This window comes from Microcaecilia unicolor, unplaced genomic scaffold, assembly GCF_901765095.1.
Source record: "Microcaecilia unicolor unplaced genomic scaffold, aMicUni1.1, whole genome shotgun sequence".
In the NCBI taxonomy this organism is placed as follows: Eukaryota; Metazoa; Chordata; class Amphibia; order Gymnophiona; family Siphonopidae; genus Microcaecilia; species Microcaecilia unicolor.
The window spans coordinates 221,278-244,784 of NW_021963819.1; the positions used below are offsets into that span (position 1 = coordinate 221,278).

At 48.7% G+C, this 23,507-nt stretch overlaps 1 protein-coding gene across 1 annotated transcript in view; it reads right to left on the reverse strand.

The window, feature by feature from the left end:
- Window positions 1-23,474, reverse strand: part of LOC115459664 (coactosin-like protein) — a 62,452-nt gene extending 38,978 nt beyond the window's left edge. Inside the window, exons 1-2 of the mRNA XM_030189471.1 lie at window positions 23,308-23,474; window positions 22,856-22,938 (exon numbers count right to left, since the gene is read on the reverse strand). Coding sequence (XP_030045331.1) covers window positions 22,856-22,938; window positions 23,308-23,384 — 160 coding nt within the window. The 5' untranslated portion in view covers window positions 23,385-23,474. The remainder of the gene's footprint in view (window positions 1-22,855; window positions 22,939-23,307) is intronic.
- Between the last annotated feature and the right edge of the window lie 33 nt (window positions 23,475-23,507).

The following is a 23,507-nucleotide window of genomic DNA, read 5'->3' on the forward strand; positions in this document are numbered from 1 at the left end:
TGAGCAGGGTCTGTCCTTCTTTGTTAGATTGTACAGCGCTGCGTAACCCTGATAGCGCTTTAGAAATGTTAAATAGTAGTAGTAGTAGTAAATTTAGGACAGGCAACTCAAGTGATCTGTCCTGTCAAACCTTTGCACAGTAAGACACAGAGAAACCAGGAGGGATCGGAGACCTGTATATTTCACATTTCTTACATAGTAAGATAGTAGATGACAGCAGATAAAGACCTGTACGGTCCCATCCAGTCTGCCCAACAAGATAAACTCATAGCATAAGATATGGTGTGATACTACATATGTATAATCCATCTTGATTTGTCCTTGTCATTTGTCCAGCCACGATCAGGCACAGACCGTAGAAGTAGCACTGTTTTGTTTTTTTACTTTGAATTTTTATTGAGAGCTTAGAAAGATTTCACATCTCGGAATCATTAATGCCATGTTGCAATACAAGCATTTTAAGATAACAGTAAAGATAAAATTAAGAAATCACACAGTTCACTTTTCTAACACAACCCCACCCATCAACCTCATGTTCATAAACGCCCTTCTCCCTCCCCTGTGAAGTAGCACTGTTTTTTTTCTGGCATTGCCCGATCTTATTCTTAGCATCCTATGCCTTAAGCTTTATGGAGGTCATAATAGCGCTCATTTTTGAAGCACTTGGATATCTATGTGCTCGAAATGTCCAACTTCAATTTTGCAAAGACAGAATAGGAACATCTAACGCTGCAGTATATCCAAATAGCAAGGGTGTGTGTTCTGGGTGGGACTAGGGAGGAGCGTAAATCTAGACATCCAAAAGCAATTACCAAAGGGGAATGCGTGTCCATGTCTAAAAAGAAAAAGGAGTTCCTTAGTTAGACCTGTTTCAGGAACTTCCAGGTTGCAGAAGGGTGCTCCGAGCAGAAGACCACTGAAGGATTAAGACAATACCTCCTTAATCTTCCAGTGGTTGCCGCCTCCTCCCTCTCGCCTGAAAGTAAAACCGGAAGGGAATACCAAGCTTAGGGTTACCATATGTCCGGATTTCCCAGGCCATGTCCTCTTTTTGAGGACATGTCTGGTGCGTCCGGCGGGTTTTGCCCGCCTGTTTGTTCGGATTTCTGGACAAACGGGCGGGCGGGCAGGCGAGTGGCGCTGTGGGTCTCCCCTCCCCTTACTTACTATCTGCCCCGGTGGTCTAGTGACCTCTTTGGGGCAGGAAAGAGCCCCCTCTTTCCCGCCTGTCCTTGCCCTGCATGATCCTTCTCAGTCTCGGCTCAGGATTCAAAATGGCCGCCGAGAGTGGAAGTGGCCTCGCAAGACTTCAAACTCTCAGCGGCCGTTTTGAATCCCGAGCCGAGACCGAAAAGGATGCAGGGCAAGGCAGAGCTCCGGGAAGGAAAGAGGGGGCTCTTTCCTGCCCCGAAGAGGTCACTAGACCACCAGGGCAGTAGATAGTAAGGGGAGGGGAATATGTGACCCGTGGGAGGGGAATATGTGACGGGGGGCGGGGTGAGAGTGAGAAAGGGCGGGGCAAGGATCAGAAAGGGATGTGGTATGGGTGGGGCAGGGGAGCGTGACATGTGTCCTCTTTTTCAGAGGTCAAATTATGATAACCCTAACCAGGCTCCATGACAGCTCCACATATTATGGACATGCTGAACACAGCAGGAAGCAGATCTGAGTGCAGTGGACTTTAGCCAGGGACCCAGGTTCAAATCCCACTAACTGTTTTTTTTTTTTGTAATTGTAAGCCCTACAGTAAGTGTTTTTCTGTTCCTGGAGGGCTCACAATCATAAAAACAGAGTTAAAGTGGGATTTAAACTTGGGTCGCTGGGTTTATAAGTCCATTGCAGTAACCACTAGGCTGACCCTCTGCTCTGTATGGATATCTGTGTGACCATTTCCTAACAATACTGCTATCAATGTCCCCAGTTTTCCTCCCATTAAACGTTTGGGCATTTTACATTTCAGTTTACAAAATTGATGCTCATACTGGATGTTTCCGGCGCATGGACAGCCATCACACATATTTTCAAACAGGCTATTTCATGCAAGATGGATGTTAGTTTGGGACGTTCTGACTCTTGACATCCTTTCGCAGATACCCTCAATGCCTTCTAGTCTCAAGTGCACAGTATACTAGAGAGACCTGGCACAGGGAAAGCAAGGCTGAAGGAAAATGGCTCCACCTCTGTATGGATGATTTTACTTCAGCTGCTAAGGACAAGACACTATATAAAAGAGTAGCCACATTGGGTCAGACCAATGGTCCATCTAGCCCAGTATCCTGTTTTCCAAACAGTGTCCAAGCCGGGTCACAAGTACCTGACAGAAACCCAAATACTAAATAGTAGCAACAATCTATGTAGAACCCCAAAGAATAGCAAGATTCTGGAATCCTAAAGAGTGACAAGATTCCATGTGGAAACTCAAAGAATAGCAACATTCCATGTAAAACCCCAAAGAATAGCAAGATTCTGGAATCTTACACTCAGATGATCAAAACCCCGCACTGTTCCAAACAGCGCTCCAAAAATAGCGCTAGAACAGCGAAAGGCGTTATTAGACCTATGATCAGAGATAATTGAATGCAAATTTACGCACGCAATTATCTCTGATCGTGGGGTAGAAGTGCGGGAGAATTGTGCCTGAGCATGCGCTCAGCACAATCCTCCCGCACTTGTTTGACAGGTCTGAGCTGTCAAAAGCCAAAACCTGTCAAACACAGGGGCTGGAGGTCCATGGGACCACCAGGCCCCAACTACCCCTGCCCCGAGCAACGGGGGCTGGAGGTCCGCTGGAGCACCGGTCCACCCCCCCCCCCCCCCCGATGATGCCCCCCCCAGGTTCAGGGAGGGCTGGAGATCCGGTGGGTCTCCAGTCCCCCTAACCCCCCAGCAAAGGGACCCTGGTGGTCCAATGATCAATCCGCCCCCCTCCCTCCCTACCCCCCTACCTTGTGGGTTGGAGGAGGCAGGTAGCCTGGCTCCCTTCTCTTCCTTCGATGCCGCAAAATGGCGGCGCCCAGCCCTGCCCAGTGTATCCTGGGATTTGCTGGGCAGGGCTACACACCATATAAAGAGAGAAACTCCCAAATGCATGCTGGACAGGGCTCACCATTCCTCCCCAATAATCTGCAAACCCTAACGCCAGCTCGGAGCTGGCTAGGGTTTTCCGCAGCCAGCGACCCAATCTTTCGCGCTGGTCGCTGATCATTAGGGATGAATATGTTTAGCCCTGTTTTACATGCATTTGCATGCTAGTTGCATTCAGAGTCCTCGAGTGCATTGTTTCACACGATCGAGGGCTCTGATCATGGGGCAGTAGCAAACGCCGGCACTAGTATGGCGCTAAAAGCCTTTAGCGCCGGCATTTGCTTCTGATCATCCCCCTGTTAATGAGTAACAAGATTCCATGCAGAATCTCAAAGAGTAGCAACATTCCATGCTACCAATCCTGGGGCAAGCAGTTGCTTCCCATGTCTGTCTCAATAGCAGACTATGGACGCCCTTGCCATGACCACTACAGCACCTATGGGACTGCCCTACCAACTAAGGCACCGCCCTACTGGTGCTTCAGCTTGACTTGACTGTCGAAAAAGGAAGGAAGATCCCTCTCCAGTCACCATTTAAATTCTGTAATGAAACAATGCCCCATCAGTTTTGAGCAATACCCAATCCATATCACATCATTAGTATTAGGGATTCCATTCTCAAGTTCATACTGAGCAACCTACTGTCAAATGACATCTCCTGCCTTGCATGCCTTGGAGTACCCCCCCTTGCCAGTCAGGTTTTCAGGATATCCACAAGACCGATTTCCATATAACAAAGGCAGTGTATGCAAACCGATTGTGGAATTAGAAAAGGTGAAGAGAAGGGCGACGAAAATGATAAAGGGGATGGGATGACGTCCCTATGAGGAAATGCTAAAACGGCTAGGGCTCTTCAGCTTGGAGAAAAGGCAGCTGAGGGGAGATATGATAGAGGTCTATAAAACAACCAGTGGAGTGCAAAGGGTAGACGTGAAGCGTCCGTTTACTCTTTCCAAAAATACTAGGACTAGGAGGCATTCAATGAAGCTACAAAGTAGTTAATTTAAAATGAATCTGAGAAACGTTTTCTTCACTCAACGTGTAATTAAACTCTGGAATTCGTTGCTACAGAATGTGGTAAAAGTGGTTAGCTTAGCGGGGTTTAAAAAAAGGTTTGGACGTCTTCCTAAAGGAAAAGTCCATAGACCATTATTAAAATGGACTTGGGGAAAATCCACTGCTTATTTCTGGGATAAGCAGCATAAAATGTTTTGTACTTTTTTGGGGATCTTGCCATGTACTCGTGACCTGGACTGGCCATTGTTGGAAACAGGATGCTCGGGTTGATGGACCTTTGGTCTGTCCAAGTATGGCAATACTTATGTTATTTATCCTGAATACCTGACTGGCAAGGAGGTACTCCAGGACCGACTTGGGAAACACTCTTTAAAACATAACACAACACGGAACAAGTTAAGCACTGCACGTTCCTAGATGGAGCTAGAAGATAAATTTAAGTGGTGAACGATGCCAAGATTTTTTTTTTTTTAATTAAATGAGCATTTATTCAGGAAGAGCTAGCCTGCATATTTGAGCAAAATAAATTGTCAAGAGACTGCAGAGCATCTCTTCACCGTTATAAAACCATTAGGATGTTTTACAAATTCTTATATTTATTATAGGTCTGGAAGTATTTCAAACCATCACCCAGTGGCGTCTAGACAAAAATATTTGGTGTCAACAGAGAAGCAAGCTAATTATGGGAGGGGGCAAGTGGTTAGGGTGGTGGACTTTGGTCCTGGGGAACTGAGGAACTGAGTTCGATTCCCACTTCAGGCACAGGCAGCTCCTTGTGACTCTGGGGAAGTCACTTAACCCTCCATTGCCCCATGTAAGCAGCATTGAGCCTGCCATGAGTGGGAAAGCGCGGGGTACAAATGTAACAAAAATAAAATAGATACTAATGGAGATTCTACATGGAATGTTGCTACTATTGGAGATTCTACATGTGACCTCACGTGTCACCTAGATAGGATTTTATATAGTGCTGGGGAGGAGACGGCTGTCTTGGTACATGTGGGTACTAATGACATAGGAAAATGTGGGAGAGAGGTTCTGGAAGCAAAATTTAGGCTCTTAGGTAGAAAGCTGAAATCCAGATCCTCCAAGGTAGCATTTTCTGAAATGCTACCTGTGCCACGCGCAGGGCCCAAGAGACAGGCAGAGCTCCAGAGTCTCAATGCGTGGATGAGATGATGGTGCAGGGAGGAGGGCTTTAGATTTGTTAGGAACTGGGCAACATTCTGGGGAAGGGGGAGCCTATTCCGAAAGGATGGGCTCCATCTTAACCAGAGTGGGACCAGGCTGCTGGTATCGGCGTTTAAGAAGGAGATAGAGCAGCTTTTAAACTAGAAATGGGGGGAAGGCCGACAGTCGCTCAAAAGAGCATGGTTCGGGATAAGGTATCTTTCAAAGATATCACCATAACAGGGAAGATAGAGTATCCTGATAGTGAGGTTGCAAAAGAGATTGTAGTAGATCGGGTATCTTTAAATAACAATAAAAATCAGACAAAAGATTGCCAATTAATACTGTCAAGTACTAAGCATGATGTACTTAGGAACAACAAACATAGTTTGAAATGTCTATATGCGAATGCCAGGAGCCTAAGAAATAAGATGGGGGAGTTGGAATATATTGCACTAAATGAAAAATTAGATATAATAGGCATCTCTGAGACCTGGTGGAAGGAGGATAACCAGTGGGACACTGTCATACCGGGGTACAAATTATATCGTAGTGATAGGGTGAATCGGATTGGTGGAGGGGTAGCATTGTATATTAACGAGAGCCTTGAATCAAATAGATTGAAAATTCTGCAGGAAACAAAACACTCCTTGGAATCACTGTGGATTGAAATTCCATGTGCAAAGGGGAAAAGGATAGTGATAGGAGTGTACTACCGTCCGCCTGGCCAGGACGAACAGACGGATGCGGAAATGTTAAAGGAAATCAGGGACGCAAACAAACTGGGCAACACAATAATAATGAGGGATTTCAATTACCCGCATATAGACTGGGTTAATGTAACATCTGTACACGCAAGGGACATAAGATTTCTTGATGAAATCAAGGACAGCTTCATGGAACAGCTAGTTCAGGAGCCGACAAGAGAAGGAAAAATACTAGACTTAGTCCTTAGTGGTGCTCATGATCTAGTGCAGGGGGTAACGATACGAGGGCCGCTTGATAACAGTGATCATAATATGATCGGTTTTGATATTGGCATTGAAGGAAGTGAAACTAGGAAATCAAGTACGCTAGCGTTTAACTATAGAAAAGGTGATTACGACAAAATGAGAAAAATGGTGAAAAAAAGACTGAAAGGAGCAGCTCGCAGAGTAAAAAACTTGCATCAGGCGTGGATGCTGTTTAAAAACACCATCCTGGAGGTTCAGGACAAATATATTCCACGTATTAGAAAAAAGGGAAAAAAGACTAAACGTCAGCCGGCGTGGCTAAACAGTAAGATAAAGGAAATCATTAGAGCCAAAAAACAATCCTTCACAAAGTGGAGAAGAGAACCAACTGAAAGTAACAGGATAGATCATAAGGAATGCCAAGCCAAATGCAAAGCGGAGATAAGGAGGGCAAAAAAGGACTTTGAGAAGAAATTAGCGTTGGAAGCAAAAATACATAGTAAAAATTTTTTTAGATACATTAAAAGCAGGAAACCGGCCAAAGAGTCGGTTGGGCCGCTGGACGAAAATGGTGTTAAAGGGGCGATCAAGGAGGACAAAGCCGTAGCGGAGAAATTAAATGAATTCTTTGCTTCGGTCTTCACCGAGGAGGATTTGGGGGGGGGACACCGGTGCCGGAAAGAATATTTGAAGCGGGGGAGTCGGAGAAACTAAACAAATTCTCAGTAACCTTGGAGGATGTAATGGGTCAGTTCAGCAAGCTGAAGAGTAGTAAATCACCGGGACCTGATGGTATTCATCCCAGAGTATTAATAGAACTAAAAAATGAACTTGCGGAGCTACTGTTAGAAATATGCAATCTGTCCCTAAAATCGAGTGTAGTACCGGAAGACTGGAGGGTAGCCAATGTTACTCCGATTTTTAAGAAGGGTTCCAGAGGAGATCCGGGAAATTATAGACCGGTGAGTCTGACGTCGGTGCCGGGCAAGATGGTGGAGGCTATTATTAAGAATAAAATTGCAGAGCATATACAAAAACATGGACTGATGAGACAAAGTCAGCACGGATTTAGTGAAGGGAAGTCTTGCCTCACCAATCTAATGCATTTTTTGAGGGGGTAAGCAAACATGTGGACAATGGGGAGCCGGTTGATATTGTATATCTGGATTTTCAGAAGGCGTTTGACAAAGTGCCGCACGAAAGACTCCTGAAGAAATTGCAGAGTCATGGAATCGGAGGTAGGGTATTATGGATTAAGAACTGGTTGAAAGATAGGAAGCAGAGAGTAGGATTGCGTGGCCAGTATTCTCAGTGGAGGAGGGTAGTTAGTGGGGTCCCGCAGGGGTCTGTGCTGGGTCCGTTGCTTTTTAATGTATTTATAAATGACCTAGAGATGGGAATAACTAGTGAGGTAATTAAATTCGCCGATGACACAAAATTATTCAGGGTCGTCAAGTCGCAGGAGGAATGTGAACGATTACAGGAGGACCTTGCGAGACTGGGAGAATGGGCGTGCAAGTGGCAGATGAAGTTCAATGTTGACAAGTGCAAAGTGATGCATGTGGGTAAGAGGAACCCGAATTATAGCTACGTCTTGCAAGGTTCCGCGTTAGGAGTTACGGATCAAGAAAGGGATCTGGGTGTCGTCGTCGATGATACGCTGAAACCTTCTGCTCAGTGTGCTGCTGCGGCTAGGAAAGCGAATAGAATGTTGGGTGTTATTAGGAAGGGTATGGAGTCCAGGTGTGCGGATGTTATAATGCCGTTGTATCGCTCCATGGTGCGACCGCACCTGGAGTATTGTGTTCAGTACTGGTCTCCGTATCTCAAAAAAGATATAGTAGAATTGGAAAAGGTACAGCGAAGGGCGACGAAAATGATAGTGGGGATGGGACGACTTTCCTATGAAGAGAGGCTGAGAAGGCTAGGGCTTTTCAGCTTGGAGAAGAGACGGCTGAGGGGAGATATGATAGAAGTGTATAAAATAATGAGTGGAATGGATCGGGTGGATGTGAAGCGACTGTTCACGCTATCCAAAAATACTAGGACTAGAGGGCATGAGTTGAAGCTACAGTGTGGTAAATTTAAAACGAATCGGAGAAAATTTTTCTTCACCCAACGTGTAATTAGACTCTGGAATTCGTTGCCGGAGAACGTGGTACGGGCGGTTAGCTTGACGGAGTTTAAAAAGGGGTTAGATAGATTCCTAAAGGACAAGTCCATAGACCGCTATTAAATGGACTTGGAAAAATTCCGCATTTTTAGGTATAACTTGTCTGGAATGTTTTTACGTTTGGGGAGCGTGCCAGGTGCCCTTGACCTGGATTGGCCACTGTCGGTGACAGGATGCTGGGCTAGATGGACCTTTGGTCTTTCCCAGTATGGCACTACTTATGTACTTATGTAATGTTGCTATTCCACTAGCAACATTCCAACATTCCATGTAGAAGGCTGCGCAGGCTTCTGTTTCTGTGAGTCTGACGTCCTGCAGGATGTCAGACTCACAGAAGCAGAAGCCTGTGCGGCCACATTGGTGATCTGCAAGGGCCGACTTCTACATCGAATGTTGCTAGTGGAATAGCAATAATTCCATGTAGAATCTCAAATAGTAGCAACAGTGGAGGAGTGGCCTAGTGGTTAGGGTGGTGGACTTTGGTCCTGGGGAACTGAGGAACTGAGTTCAATTCCCACCTCAGGCACAGGCAGCTCCTTGTGACTCTGGGCAAGTCACTTAACCCTCCATTGCCCCATGTAAGCCACATTGAGCCTGCCATGAGTGGGAAAGCGCAGGGTTAGAAATGTAACAAAAAACAAAAAAAGACATTTCTGCACACCACCACCACCCCCCCCCCCCTCAACTTTTATGTTAGCAATGTAAGCCACCACATAAAGAAACCCTCCCTCCTCCAACCAGTTTCAGCTACCCAGTAAAACCACCCTTATAACCGAGACCATCATTCAACAAATTCTTCTATGTGACAATGGGTCTGGATTCTCTACAGGATCGATAAGAACCTCAATATAAACCCTGAAGTTCCAGTTTTGTACCACAATCTCCATATTCCCCAAAAGAGCTATCCCATTTCCTATTCGCTATACAAGAATTGTTCAGATTGTGCTCATCACCTCAGGAGCAGCACACACTCCTTCCACTGCCACTTTGTTTAAAGCGAGTGTTTTGCTATTTGTGTTGTAACTCCACAGGATGCAGAGACCGCTAGTCCTGAACATTTTTATTTGGGGTGGCAAGGTTTGCCAACCTTGTCCCTGAGCCAGTGGCGTAGCCAGACCCAGAGCTAACTAAGATGGACCCTTCCACGGCATGGCACTCTACAGCACCCCCTACTGGAGATATTAAAAAAAAAAAAAAAAAAAGATTTTTTCACCTACCCCACATCAACATCTCGCCTCCTCCATGGCGTCCCAGTACCTGCCCGCCTGTCGCTGAATCCCATCTCCCTCCTCGGTGTACCTTATAGGTGTCCCCAGCGCCTGCAGCAATTCAATTATTGCTGCCTGCAGGCTTCCATCGGCCGGGTCCCGCCAGACAGGAAATGATGAAAGCGAGGGTGGGACCCGGCCGATGGAAGCCTACAGGGCCAGCGCAGGCAGCAATAACTGAATCACTGCAGGCACCGGGGACGCCCGTAAGGTACACCAGAGAGGGCCGGGGTTCAGCGACGGGCAGGCAGATGCCGGGACGCTGCGGAGGTAGAGAGATGTTGATGTGGGGTGTCACCGCTGGGTGGGCCTGTGCCCACTCAAAGGTACGCCACTGCCCACAGCTTGATTTCAAATTGGGCCAGACACTGCGAAAAGCGAATGCTACATACCTGTAGAAGGTATTCTCCGAGGACAGCAGGCTGATTGTTCTCACTGATGGGTGACGTCCACGGCAGCCCCTCCAATCGGAAACTTCACTAGCAAAGTCCTTTGCTAGCCCTCGCGCGCCCGCGCGCACCGCGCATGCGCGGCCGTCTTCCCGCCCGAAACCGGCTCGAGCCGGCCAGTCCAGTATGTAGCAAGACAATACACTTCAAGGGAAGACACAACTCCAAAGGGGAGGCGGGCGGGTTTGTGAGAACAATCAGCCTGCTGTCCTCGGAGAATACCTTCTACAGGTATGTAGCATTCGCTTTCTCCGAGGACAAGCAGGCTGCTTGTTCTCACTGATGGGGTATCCCTAGCCCCCAGGCTCACTCAAAACAACAACATTGGTCAATTGGGCCTCGCAACGGCGAGGACATAACTGAGATTGACCTAAAAATTTACCAACTAACTGAGAGTGTAGCCTGGAACAGAACAAACAGGGCCCTCGGGGGGTGGAGTTGGATCCTAAAGCCCAAACAGGTTCTGAAGAACTGACTGCCCGAACCGACTGTCACGTCGGGTATCCTGCTGCAGACAGTAATGAGATGTGAATGTGTGGACAGATGACCACGTCGCAGCTTTGCAAATTTCCTCCATGGTGGCTGACTTCAAGTGGGCTACCGACGCTGCCATGGCTCTAACATTATGAGCCGTGACATGACCCTCAAGAGCCAGCCCAGCCTGGGCGTAAGTGAAGGAAATGCAATCTGCTAGCCAATTGGATATGGTGCGTTTCCCTACAGCCACTCCCCTCTTGTTGGGATCAAAAGAAACAAACAATTGGGCGGACTGTCTGTGGGGCTGTGTCCGCTCCAGATAGAAGGCCAATGCTCTCTTGCAGTCCAATGTGTGCAGCTGACGTTCAGCAGGGCAGGAATGAGGACGGGGAAAGAATGTTGGCAAGACAATTGACTGGTTCAGATGGAACTCCGACACAACCTTTGGCAGAAACTTAGGGTGAGTGCGGAGGACTACTCTGTTGTGATGAAATTTGGTGTAAGGGGCCTGGGCTACCAGGGCCTGAAGCTCACTGACTCTACGAGCCGAGGTAACTGCCACCAAGAAAATGACCTTCCAGGTCAAGTACTTCGGATGGCAGGAATTCAGTGGCTCGAAAGGAGGTTTCATCAGCTGGGTGAGAACGACATTGAGATCCCATGACACTGTAGGAGGCTTGACAGGGGGCTTTGACAAAAGCAAACCTCTCATGAAGCGAACAACTAAAGGCTGTCCTGAGATCGGCTTACCTTCCACTTGGTAATGGTATGCACTGATTGCACTAAGGTGAACCCTTACGGAGTTGGTCTTCAGACCAGACTCAGACAAGTGGAGAAGGTATTCAAGCAGGGTCTGTGTAGGACAAGAGCGAGGATCTAGGGCCTTGCTGTCACACCAGACGGCAAACCTCCTCCAATGAAAGAAGTAACTTCTCTTAGTGGAGTCTTTCCTGGAAGCAAGCAAGATGCGGGAGACACCCTCTGGCAGACCCAAAGAGGCAAAGTCTACGCCCTCAACATCCAGGCCGTGAGAGCCAGGGACTGGAGGTTGGGATGCAGCAGAGCCCCTTCGTCCTGCGTGATGAGGGTCGGAAAACACTCCAATCTCCACGGTTCTTCGGAGGATAACTCCAGAAGAAGAGGGAACCAGATCTGACGCGGCCAAAAGGGAGCAATCAGAATCATGGTGCCTCGGTCTTGCTTGAGTTTCAACAAAGTCTTCCCCACCAGAGGAATGGGAGGATAAGCATACAGCAGACCTTCCCCCCAATCCAGGAGGAAGGCATCCGACGCCAGTCTGCCGTGGGCCTGAAGCCTGGAACAGAACTGAGGGACCTTGTGGTTCACTTGAGATGCGAAGAGATCTACCAGGGGGGTGCCCCACGCCCGGAAGATCTGTCGCACCACACGGGAATTGAGCGACCACTCGTGAGGTTGCATAATCCTGCTCAACCTGTCGGCCAGACTGTTGTTTACGCCTGCCAGATATGTGGCTTGGAGCACCATGCCTTGACGGCGAGCCCAGAGCCACATGCTGACGGCTTCCTGACACAGGGGGCGAGATCCGGTGCCCCCCTGCTTGTTGACATAGTACATGGCAACCTGATTGTCTGTCTGAATTTGGATAATTTGGTGGGACAGCCGATCTCTGAAAGCCTTCAGAGCGTTCCAGATCGCTCGCAACTCCAGAAGATTGATCTGTAGATCGCTTTCTTGGAGGGACCACCTTCCTTGGGTGTGAAGCCCATCGACATGAGCTCCCCATCCCAGGAGAGACGCATCCGTGGTCAGCACTTTTTGAGGCTGAGGAATTTGGAAGGGACGTCCCAGAGTCAAATTGGAGCAAATCGTCCACCAATACAGGGATTCGAGAAAACTCGTGGACAGGTGGATCACGTCCTCTAGACCCCCGGCGGCCTGATACCACTGGGAGGCTAGGGTCCATTGAGCAGATCTCATGTGAAGGCGGGCCATGGGAGTCACATGAACTGTGGAGGCCATGTGGCCCAGCAATCTCAACATCTGCCGAGCTGTGATCTGCTGGGACGCTCGCACCCGCGAGACGAGGGACAACAAGTTGTTGGCCCTCGCCTCTGGGAGATAGGCGCGAGCCGTCCGAGAATCCAGCAGGGCTCCGATGAATTCGAGTTTCTGCACTGGGAGAAGATGGGACTTTGGGTAATTTATCACAAACCCCAGTAGCTCCAGGAGGCGAATAGTCATCTGCATGGACTGCAGGGCTCCTGCCTCGGATGTGTTCTTCACCAGCCAATCGTCGAGATATGGGAACACGTGCACCCCCAGCCTGCGAAGCGCCGCTGCTACCACAGCTAGGCACTTTGTGAACACCCTGGGCGCAGAGGCGAGCCCAAAGGGTAGCACACAGTACTGGAAGTGGCGTGCGCCCAGCTGAAATCGCAGATACTGTCTGTGAGCTGGCAGTATCGGGATGTGTGTGTAGGCATCCTTCAAGTCCAGAGAGCATAGCCAATCGTTTTGCTGAATCATGGGGAGAAGGGTGCCCAGGGAAAGCATCCTGAACTTTTCTTTTACGAGATATTTGTTCAGGGCCCTTAGGTCTAGGATGGGACGCATCCCCCCTGTTTTCTTTTCCACAAGGAAGTACCTGGAATAGAACCCCAGCCCTTCTTGCCCGGATGGCACGGGCTCGACCGCATTGGCGCTGAGAAGGGCGGAGAGTTCCTCTGCAAGTACCTGCTTGTGCTGGAAGCTGTAGGACTGAGCTCCCGGTGGACAATTTGGAGGTTGAGAGGCCAAATTGAGGGTGTATCCTTGCCGGACTATTTGGAGAACCCACTGATCGGAGGTTATAAGAGGCCACCTTTGGTGAAAAGCTTTCAACCTCCCTCCGACAGGCAGGTCGCCCGGCACTGACACTTGGATGTCGGCTATGCTCTGCTGGAGCCAGTCAAAAGCTCGCCCCTTGCTTTTGCTGGGGAGCCGCGGGGCCTTGCTGATTCGCACGCTGCTGACGAGAGCGAGCGCGCTGGGGCTTAGCCTGGGCCGCAGGCTGTCGGGAAGGAGGATTGTACCTACGCTTGCCAGAAGTATAGGGAACAGTCTTCCTTCCCCCGAAAAATCGTCTACCTGTAGAGGTAGAAGCTGAAGGCTGCCGGCGGGCGAACTTGTCGAATGCGGTGTCCCGCTGGTGGAGAGACTCTACCACCTGCTCGACTTTTTCGCCAAAAATGTTATCCGCACGGCAAGGCAAGTCCGTAATCCGCTGCTGGACTCTATTCTCCAGGTCGGCGGCACGCAGCCATGAGAGCCTGCGCATCACCACACCTTGAGCAGCGGCCCTGGACGCAACATCAAAAGTGTCATAAACTCCTCTGGCCAGGAATTTTCTGCACGCCTTCAGCTGCCTGACCACCTCCTGAAAAGGCTTGGCTTGCTCAGGGGGAAGAGCATCAACCAAGCCCGCCAACTGCCGCACATTATTCCGCATGTGTATGCTCGTGTAGAGCTGGTAAGACTGGATCTTGGACACGAGCATAGAGGAATGGTAGGCCTTCCTCCCAAAGGAGTCTAAGGTTCTAGCGTCCTTGCCCGGGGGCGCCGAAGCATGTTCCCTAGAACTCTTAGCCTTCTTTAGGGCCAAATCCACAACTCCAGAGTCATGAGGCAACTGAGTGCGCATCAGCTCTGGGTCCCCATGGATCCGGTACTGGGACTCGATCTTCTTGGGAATGTGGGGATTAGTTAATGGTTTGGTCCAGTTCGCAAGCAATGTCTTCTTCAGGACATGGTGCAAGGGAACAGTGGACGCTTCCTTAGGTGGAGAAGGATAGTCCAGGAGCTCAAACATTTCAGCCCTGGGCTCGTCCTCCACAACCACCGGGAAGGGGATGGCCGTAGACATCTCCCGGACAAAGGAGGCAAAAGACAGACTCTCGGGAGGAGAAAGCTGTCTCTCAGGAGAGGGAGTGGGATCAGACGGAAGACCCCCAGACTCCTCGTCAGAGAAATATCTGGGATCTTCCTCTTCCTCCCACGAGGCCTCACCCTCGGTGTCAGACACAAGTTCACGGACCTGTGTCTGCAACCTCGCCCTGCTCGACTCCGTGGAACCCTGTCCACGATGGGGGCGTCGAGAGGTAGACTCCCTCGCCCGCATCGGCGAAGCTCCCTCCGCCGACGTAGTCGGGGAGCCTTCCTGGGAGGTGGCCGCGGTCGGTACCGCACGCGGTACCGACGTCGGGGACCTCAACCTGGGCGATGGGCCAGCCGGCGCCACGCTCGACGGTACCGGTGGCGCAAGCACCGCCGGTACCGGAGGGGTAGGGCGCAACAGCTCTCCCAGAATCTCTGGGAGAACGGCCCGGAGGCTCTCGTTTAGAGCGGCTGCAGAGAAAGGCTGAGAGGTCGATGCAGGCGTCGACGTCAGTACCTGTTCCGGGCGTGGAGGCTGTTCCGGGCTGTCCAGAGCGGAGCGCATCGACACCTCCTGAACAGAGGGTGAGCGGTCCTCTCGGTGCCGATGCCTGCTGGGTGCCGAATCCCTCGGCGACCCAGAGCTCTCGGTGCCGACACGGGGAGGAGACCGGTGTCGATGCTTCTTCGATTTCTTCCGAAGCATGTCACCGGAGCTCCCCGGCACCGACGAGGAGGACGTCGAATCCACCCGTCGCTTCCTCGGGGCCGAGACTGAAGAAGGTCGATCTCGGGGGGGCTGTACCGCAGGAGCCCTCAGGGTAGGCGGAGACCCACCCGAGGGCTCACCGCCACCAGCAGGGGAATGGACAGCCCTCACCTGCACTCCACCCGATGCACCACCGTCCGACGACATCAGCAGACGAGGTCCTGGTACCACCGACGTCGATGCAGCTATCCGATGTCTCGGCGCCGATGCAGAGGCCCGATGCCTCGATGCACTCGATGCAGGGGCGGCCGAGGAAGATGGTCTGGACGCTGACGACGTCGATGCACTCGAAGATCCCGGTGCCGATGCCGACGAAGAGCCCGAGAACAACACGTTCCACTGGGCTAGTCTCGCTACCTGAGTCCGCCTTTGAAGCAGGGAACACAGACTGCAGTTCTGAGGGCGGTGCTCGGCCCCCAGACACTGAAGACACGACGAGTGTCGATCAGTGAGCGAGATAACCCGGGCGCACTGGGTGCACTTCTTGAAGCCGCTGGAAGGCTTCGATGTCATGGGCGGAAAAATCACGCCGGCGAAATCAAAAGCCGAAATGGCGAAATTCGAAGCACCAAATTTAGAGGGAGAAAAAATCTCGACCGAGGCCGAAAAAAGGCCTACCCCGACGACGAAAGAAAACTTACCGGGGCAAAAAAGCTGGAAGTACGGGGAGGATTTACACGAAACCCGGCGGGGGGTTTCCGGAGCACTTCCCGACTAGGACAAAGCTTTCCCGAAGGAAAAAAACACGTTCAAACAAATTGGACGCGCGAGGTCGACTTTCCGGGGCTCGACACGGCGAAAACACGACCGTACCGAGTGCGGACAAAAGAAGACTGGCCGGCTCGAGCCGGTTTCGGGCGGGAAGACGGCCGCGCATGCGCGGTGCGCGCGGGCGCGCGAGGGCTAGCAAAGGACTTTGCTAGTGAAGTTTCCGATTGGAGGGGCTGCCGTGGACGTCACCCATCAGTGAGAACAAGCAGCCTGCTTGTCCTCGGAGAATAGAACAAAACCCTGCAAAAAGACACTTCGAAAATATATAGAAAACTTCCCACACCACAACAGCTCTAACCTTCCCAGGGAAGGAAAGCGCTATAAATATTACCCTGGGCCCTAGAGCACCGATACACCTGCTATTGGGAACCTGGAACAAGCAGGACTGTTAGATTCCTACACAGACACTACATGCTAGCAGAATTCTTCACCTCAGTTGCACATGCAGAACGTGGACAGACCTTCTCCACCACCTCCAACTCCAGGCTCCGCCCCTTCTGTCTCGCCTCACCCCACGCCTGGAACAAACTCCCTGAGCCCATACGCCGTGCCCCCTCCCTACCCATCTTCAAATCAATGCTCAAAGCCCACCTCTTCAATGTCGCCTTCGGCACCTAACCACTACACCTCTTCTCAGGAAAACTTATCTACCCCAACTTGACATTTCGTCCTTTAGATTGTAAGCTCTTCCGAGCAGGGACCATCCTTAATTGTTAATTTGTACAGCGCTGCGTAACCCTAGTAGCGCTCTAGAAATGTTAAGTAGTAGTAGTAGTAGTAGTAGTAGACCCTCATCTGCTAAAGAACTGGGAACCACAAAGAACATGCTGACAAAAACTGAAATGGAGACCTTCCTTCCCTCTGCCCAAGAAAGCCAGAGTCCATAAACTGTGAAAATACTGCTAAAAGAAAAACAGAAAATGTATTTTCTACTGTACTCTGCTAAATGTTGTTATTTTAATTGTACACCATTTTGAACTGCCTGGTTGCTAAAGACGGTATATCAAATACAAAATAAACCATAAATACAAAAATAGAAAAGATGCACAATTTCCCAAAGCGGACAAATCCCAAGCCTTAAACAGCACTGAATATATATATATATATATTTTTTCTTTTCTACCTTTGTTGCCTGGACATTTTATTTTTCTAATTGGGTTGGTCCCAGTCTGTTTCACTTGGCTTGTGCTGGTCTTCTCAAATTCATTTCCAAGTTTCCCTATTTCTTCTCTGCCCTCTTCCTTTCCTTCTCTAAATGTGTCTGCTACTGATTTTTGTTTGTTTCATCTTTCATCTTTCTCTTCTCTGTTTCTATATTCACTCCTATGTGATTTTAGCCCTCAGTCTCCCCAAGTCCTTAGTCTCCTTTTCACCTCATCTCCCAGTGTTCCCTCCGTCTATCTCATTCCCCAGTCTCCTATCCCCCCATCTCCCTTCTCTATCTTTCACTCACTCCCTGGTCTCATTTCTATCTTCTGTACTCACTCACCCTCCCACTGCTTGTCATTTCCTAACCAGCCCCAGGCTCCATCCCTGTTTTTCCTTATTTTCCTTGCCTCCGGGCCATTCTCTCTCCTTTTACCTCTTTCACCATCTTTTTAACCCCATTTCCACCCTCACTCAACCCATCTCCTTCTCCCATACCCCTCCACAGCACCCCCCATCCTTTTTCAATCCTCTCTCAAGTCCTTCAGGTTATTCATACCATGCCTCAACCTCTCCACACACTTTATCCCTTCTCTTACCCCCAACCCATGAACCCCTATACTTACAGTGCTGCATGTGTCTAGTAGCGGTACAGAAATAAGTAGAACTCATAGTGCCATCTTCCAGGTCCTCATTATCCCTTCCAAATTCCCGTCTCTCCTGCTCTGCCCCACCCCCACATCCCTGTTCTTCCGAATCCCATCCATGTATTCCCCCCTCTGTCCCATCCATCTTTTGCTTTGTTCCTCTTCTACCCCCTCCCCCACCTTTCTCCAGACCTCCTCTTTGGCCCAACACCTGCGAGTTGATCTGCCTCTCCGTACGCAGTGAGTATGGCGGCGGGTGGCCCAGACCCTTATGAGACCGAAGCCCCAACGGTCAGTAGTCCTGCCATGTCTGGTTCTACTGCCGGACCCGGACGAGGAGTTCAATTGCTACCGCTCGCCCCTGGTCTCGCGCTATGCCAGTCGTGAGATGGCCTTCAACTTCAGTGAGAAGAAGTAGTTTTGCACGTGGCGAACGCTCTGGCTGCTCCTGGCCCAGAAGGTATGGACGTATAGGCACATCATAATTTATGCGCCCACGTCTTTCCTGTGACGTTGTCACCAGAGAACGTCCCGAAAGAAAGCTTTGATCTGATTGGCTGCTGGGTTTTTCTGTCATATTTTTTCCCCCGGGGGCTTTCAATCATTAAACCTCCTTGTGTCAAGTACTGGTGTGACGTAATCAATCAGTTAAACAAGTGGGGAAAGCATGGCTCATGGAATTCTTTCCAGTTGTTTTGCACAATTCTATGTGTCCGTGTTGGGGGTAGTTGGGGGGGGGGGGGGGGCGTTGGACTAGTTTGCGGAGTCACGGGACAGTTGTAGTCTGGGGAGGCGTTGGAGTAGTCAGTTCAAACACCTCTTATTGACCTACAAGTGCATTCACTCTGCAGCTCCTCAGTACCTCTCCACTCTCATCTCTCCCTACATTCCTCCCCAGGAACTCCGTTCACTGGGTAAATCTCTCTTAGCTGCACCCTTCTTCTCCACCGCTAACTCCAGACTCCGTTCCTTTTATCTTGCTGCACCATATGCCTGGAATAGACTTCCTGAGCTGTTACGTCAAGCTCCATCTCTGGCCGTCTTCAAATCTAAGCTAAAAGCCCACCTTTTTGATGCTGATTTTAACTCCTAACCCTTATTCACTTGTTCAGAACCCTTATTTTATCATCCTCATGTTAATATTCCCTTATCTCTTGTTTGTCCTGTTTGTCTGTCCTAATTAGATTGTAAGCTGTCGAGCAGGGACTGTCTCTTCATGTTCAAGTGTACAGCGCTGCATAAGTCTAGTAGCGCTATAGAGATGATAAGCAGTAGTAGTAGGTAGGGCTGTGGCTCTGTTGGCAGCAATGTGTTGAACGGTCCCTGCTTCTCAGAGACCAGGCCGTGCAATTCCAACCTGCTTACCCTGAGCCACAGACTGTGTCTTCAGATCCCTGTGCTGTGCAAACTAATCTGTTTCACCTGTGTGGTTGAAAGATGATGTTTGAACTGTTCAGGGTTAAAGGAATGGCAACGACGGATCAAGAATATATATGTTAAAACCATTACGATGCAGTGAATCTTAGAGGGCAGACTAGATGGACCATGAAGGTCTTTATCTGCCGTCATCTACTACTTTCAGTGGACTAGGAGTCCACTATCGATGACTGTAACTTCTGCCTCCTCCCCCTGCCCAGTTACCAAAGCAGCTATCATGGATCTCTGGAAAAGGCAAAAATAGCAATCTGGATGTACATGTCAAGTTAAATAAGAGGATAAAGGTACACCGAACATTTATTTATTTTGTTACATTTATACCCCGCGCTTTCCCACTCATGGCAGGCTCAATGCAGCTTACATGGGGCAATGGAGGGTTAAGTGACTTGCCCAGAGTCACAAGGAGCTGCCTGCCCCTGAAGTGGGAATCGAACTCAGTTCCTCAGGACCAAAGTCCACCACTCTAACCACTAGGCCACTCTTCCACTGTTGCTACTATTTTACTATTTGAGATTCTACATGGAATGTTGCTATTCCACTAGCAACATTCCATGTAGAAGTCGGCCCTTGCAGATCACCAATGTGGCCGCGCAGGCTTCTGCTTCTGTGAGTCTGACGTCCTCAAAGAAACAGAAGCCTATTGGAGATTCTACATGGAATGTTGCTATTCCACTAGCAACATTCCATGTAGAATCTCCAATAGTAGCAACATTCCATGTAGAATCTCCAATAGTAGCAACATTCCATGTAGAATCTCCTATAGTATCTATTTTATTTTGTTACATTTGTACCCTGCGCTTTCCCACTCGTGGCAGGCTCAATGCGGCTTACATGGGGCAATGGAGGGTTAAGTGACTTGCCCAGAGTCACAAGGAGCTGCCTGTGCCTGAAGTGGGAATCAAACTCAGTTCCCCAGGACCAAAGTCCACCACCCTAACCACTAGGGCACTCCATTGCCCCAGGTACAAATAAGTACCTGTAAGCCGCATTGAGCCTACCATGAGTGGGAAAGCACGGGGTACAAATGTAACAAAAAAAAATGATTATACTAGATTATAATTCCTGGTTATTGTACCAGCAATGTCTTTCGTTACCCTACTCTGAACCTTAAGGGATTAGGTGGGTAATAAGGTCCCCCAAGACAAGATAAGACAAATGAAAAAAATATTCTACTGCTAGAAAGCGGAAAGGACAAATGTTTTCTACTAAGGAACCATGAAGATGGTTTGGAGAATAGGGGAAGCAACACTGCAGTGAGCCACGATATCTGGATGGGGGAGGGATGAAGAAGGGGACCAGGATTTGTGTAGAAAGCCACATCAGACCCGTACTATCAGCATCAAAGAAGATCCGTGTATATATATAAATCGCCTGAACGTCTTTAATCTTCCAAGTACGATATTGGTTGTACGTTTCTAAATATAAATGGGACAGATGGGGGACGTATGAAGAACAAGTGAGACTAGCTGATAGGCACCAGTCAGCGAACAGCAAATTTTTCCATACTAGAAGAAAATGAGAACATGAAAAGTTCCACCTTCTCTCACCCTCCCTCAGTCCAGCAGAAACCATCCTACATAAGTACATAAGTATTGCCGTACTCCATCGAGCCCAGCATCCTGCTTCCAACAGTGGCCAATCCAGGTCACAAATACCTGGCAAGGTCCCAAAAACGTACAAAACATTGTATACTGCTTATCCCAGAAATAGTGGCTTTTCCCCAAGTCCATTTAATAATGGTCTATGGACTTTTCCTTTAGGAAGCCGTCCAAACCTTTTTAAAACTCCGCTAAGCTAACCACCTTTACCACATTCTCTGGCAACGAATTCCAGAGTTTAATTACACGTTGAGTGAAGAAAAGTTTCTCCGATTTGTTTCCCACTCATGGCAGGCTCAATGCGGCTTACATGGGGCAATGGAGGGTTAAGTGACTTGCCCAGAGTCACAAGGATTTGTTTTAAATTTACTACATTGTAGCTTCATTGCTTGCCCCCTCGTCTACAATAGTAAATTTAAAACGAATCATAGAAAATGTTTCTTCACTCAACGTGTAATTAAACTCTTACTTTAATATTCAGCTGCAAGGCCCTTGAAAGCAGGGAGCATTCTTACATTTTTGCCACATCTGCTCTTAGGTTCAGTCTCTGGTACCGAAGACTCCGCAGAGATAAAAGACAGCTCATACTTGGGCAGCACAGCAGTGACTTATAAGGTTATAACCCAACAACAGAAGTGTCTTATCAGGAAATCAAACAAGAGGAAATAGGTTTTTCATTCCACCCCACTGCAGCAAGTTACAACGTGTTAATTGCTTCCAACCAAAAATGTACTGTAGTTCTACAGTCCTAGCCCCTCATGCTACTCACACCAACCGACCCCAGTACAGGAAGAGAAGAATGAATGACTGAGCAACCACTGAAAAAAGTTCCAGGTCTAAATTGCATGAACCCAAAGCTACAGCTCTGAAGCCCCGACCCTCGCAAACTTATTGCGAACAGGCTAAGTCTGGATGTCTGGTGATCCTCTGAATTTGTTAAAGGAAAATTCATCTTTTGTGCTTTAAGATGATGTGGGTTCTGCTGCCCTTACATTCCTTTTCAGAACAATATAACTACAGTGCGGAATCAACACTACTGTTTTGCAAATTTTTGCCTGACAATATTATTTGATTAAAAATCTAACAGAGAACCTTTTCAAGACACTTACAATGTAGTAGTCACAACAGCAAGGCAAGAAGTGTGAATACGTGATATGGAGGGCGGGGGGTGTCATTAATAGTGCACGCACTACTGAAAGAGGGCAAAGCTGCCAATGATACTGCTCCAGTTATGAAAAAAACCCGAGCAAAAAATGAAGGATCATGTAAATGACGTGAAATGAAAAATTTTGTGAATACGCACAAAAGCCCTGCTGAAGTACTTTCTGGTCCAATAGTTTAGGTGTGAAAAAGCAAAGATACCTGCTAACTTGGGTACTTTTGTCTTGCATAAAACTTCCCTTCAGAATGTAAGCTGTCTGCTGCCAAGCCCAGTTTTTTTTTTTTTTTTTAAATGTTTAAGTACTATCGATTTAAATTCAGTTCACATAATCTTTAAGCTAGCTATGGACTCAAAAACTTGATGTAAGGCGGTTGTTTACCCCCTTTGAAATAATGGAGTTACAATACTAATAAATTCTACAGCTCTGAAAGGATTTCGGTTTCAAACTCCTTATCACAATTCCAAAAACTCCCTTCCCCCTCCCAAGTTGCCTTTTCACTGGTGCTTTACACGTTAAACCAAATGGCTTAACTAGAAATAAATTAATCATTTTCTCCCTTGTTAATATGAAGGAAGTTAAATAAAAAAAGTCTATATAAGAGTTCGGTACAGCTATAAAAACTCCCACACACACATTCTGATGACCCAAGTCTGCTAAACTGTTAGGGCGTTTCTATCGTCTATGAATCGATATCGTCTAAGTATTTTATACAACACATTATTATCTGCGGATATAATAACTCACTCCTACTCCTTAACACCTGCCCATTCCTTTTCGGAAACGTTATTACAGCCAAGCTTTTCCCTACTCATTAACGCATGCAATGCAAGCTCCCCTTACCTGTACACGTATTTATAAACTCCTGATATTCTGAGCCTTGATCCCCGGGAACTATTGTTGAACCTGAATATTTAAAAGTTACCCTGGGAAAAAGGAGAGAGAAAGAAACGATCAGTCACTACGGATAACGGGGTGGAATAACCCAGCAGGAGAGGGTAGCACAGGCTGATCTCCTTTTTAAAAGGTGGCACACCCTACCAGGGTCCCAGTTTGGGTGGGTGGGATGGAGTGGGGGGAGGTGTAACACTGTTCTAATGTACAACAGAGGGGTGAGGGCCAGTTACCCTTTGCATACACAGCCCCCATCTTTTGTAGGAACACGGTGGCTACCATAGGAGCCGGCTCTGTGGGTGCTGCTCGAGCACCCCCGATAATTCTGGAAATTTGGCTCCTATGGTGGCTACTACTAACTGGCCCCGCAAAAATCTCCTGGCAGCCCCGGGGCTACTCACCAGCTGATGCCACTGGCATCATCCCGGACCAGGTTATAGGCTTCCCTGCAGGCTTCCTTGTCGATCCGCGTTGCCATCGGTCTGCCGGGGGTGGTTGCACTGGCACGATCGCCCCCTGTCCCGCACACGAGCCCAAGGCTGGCACGGAGTGAGCGCTTATCCGTGCAACCTGGGCGTTAACCCTCTGCCTGCCGGGGCGT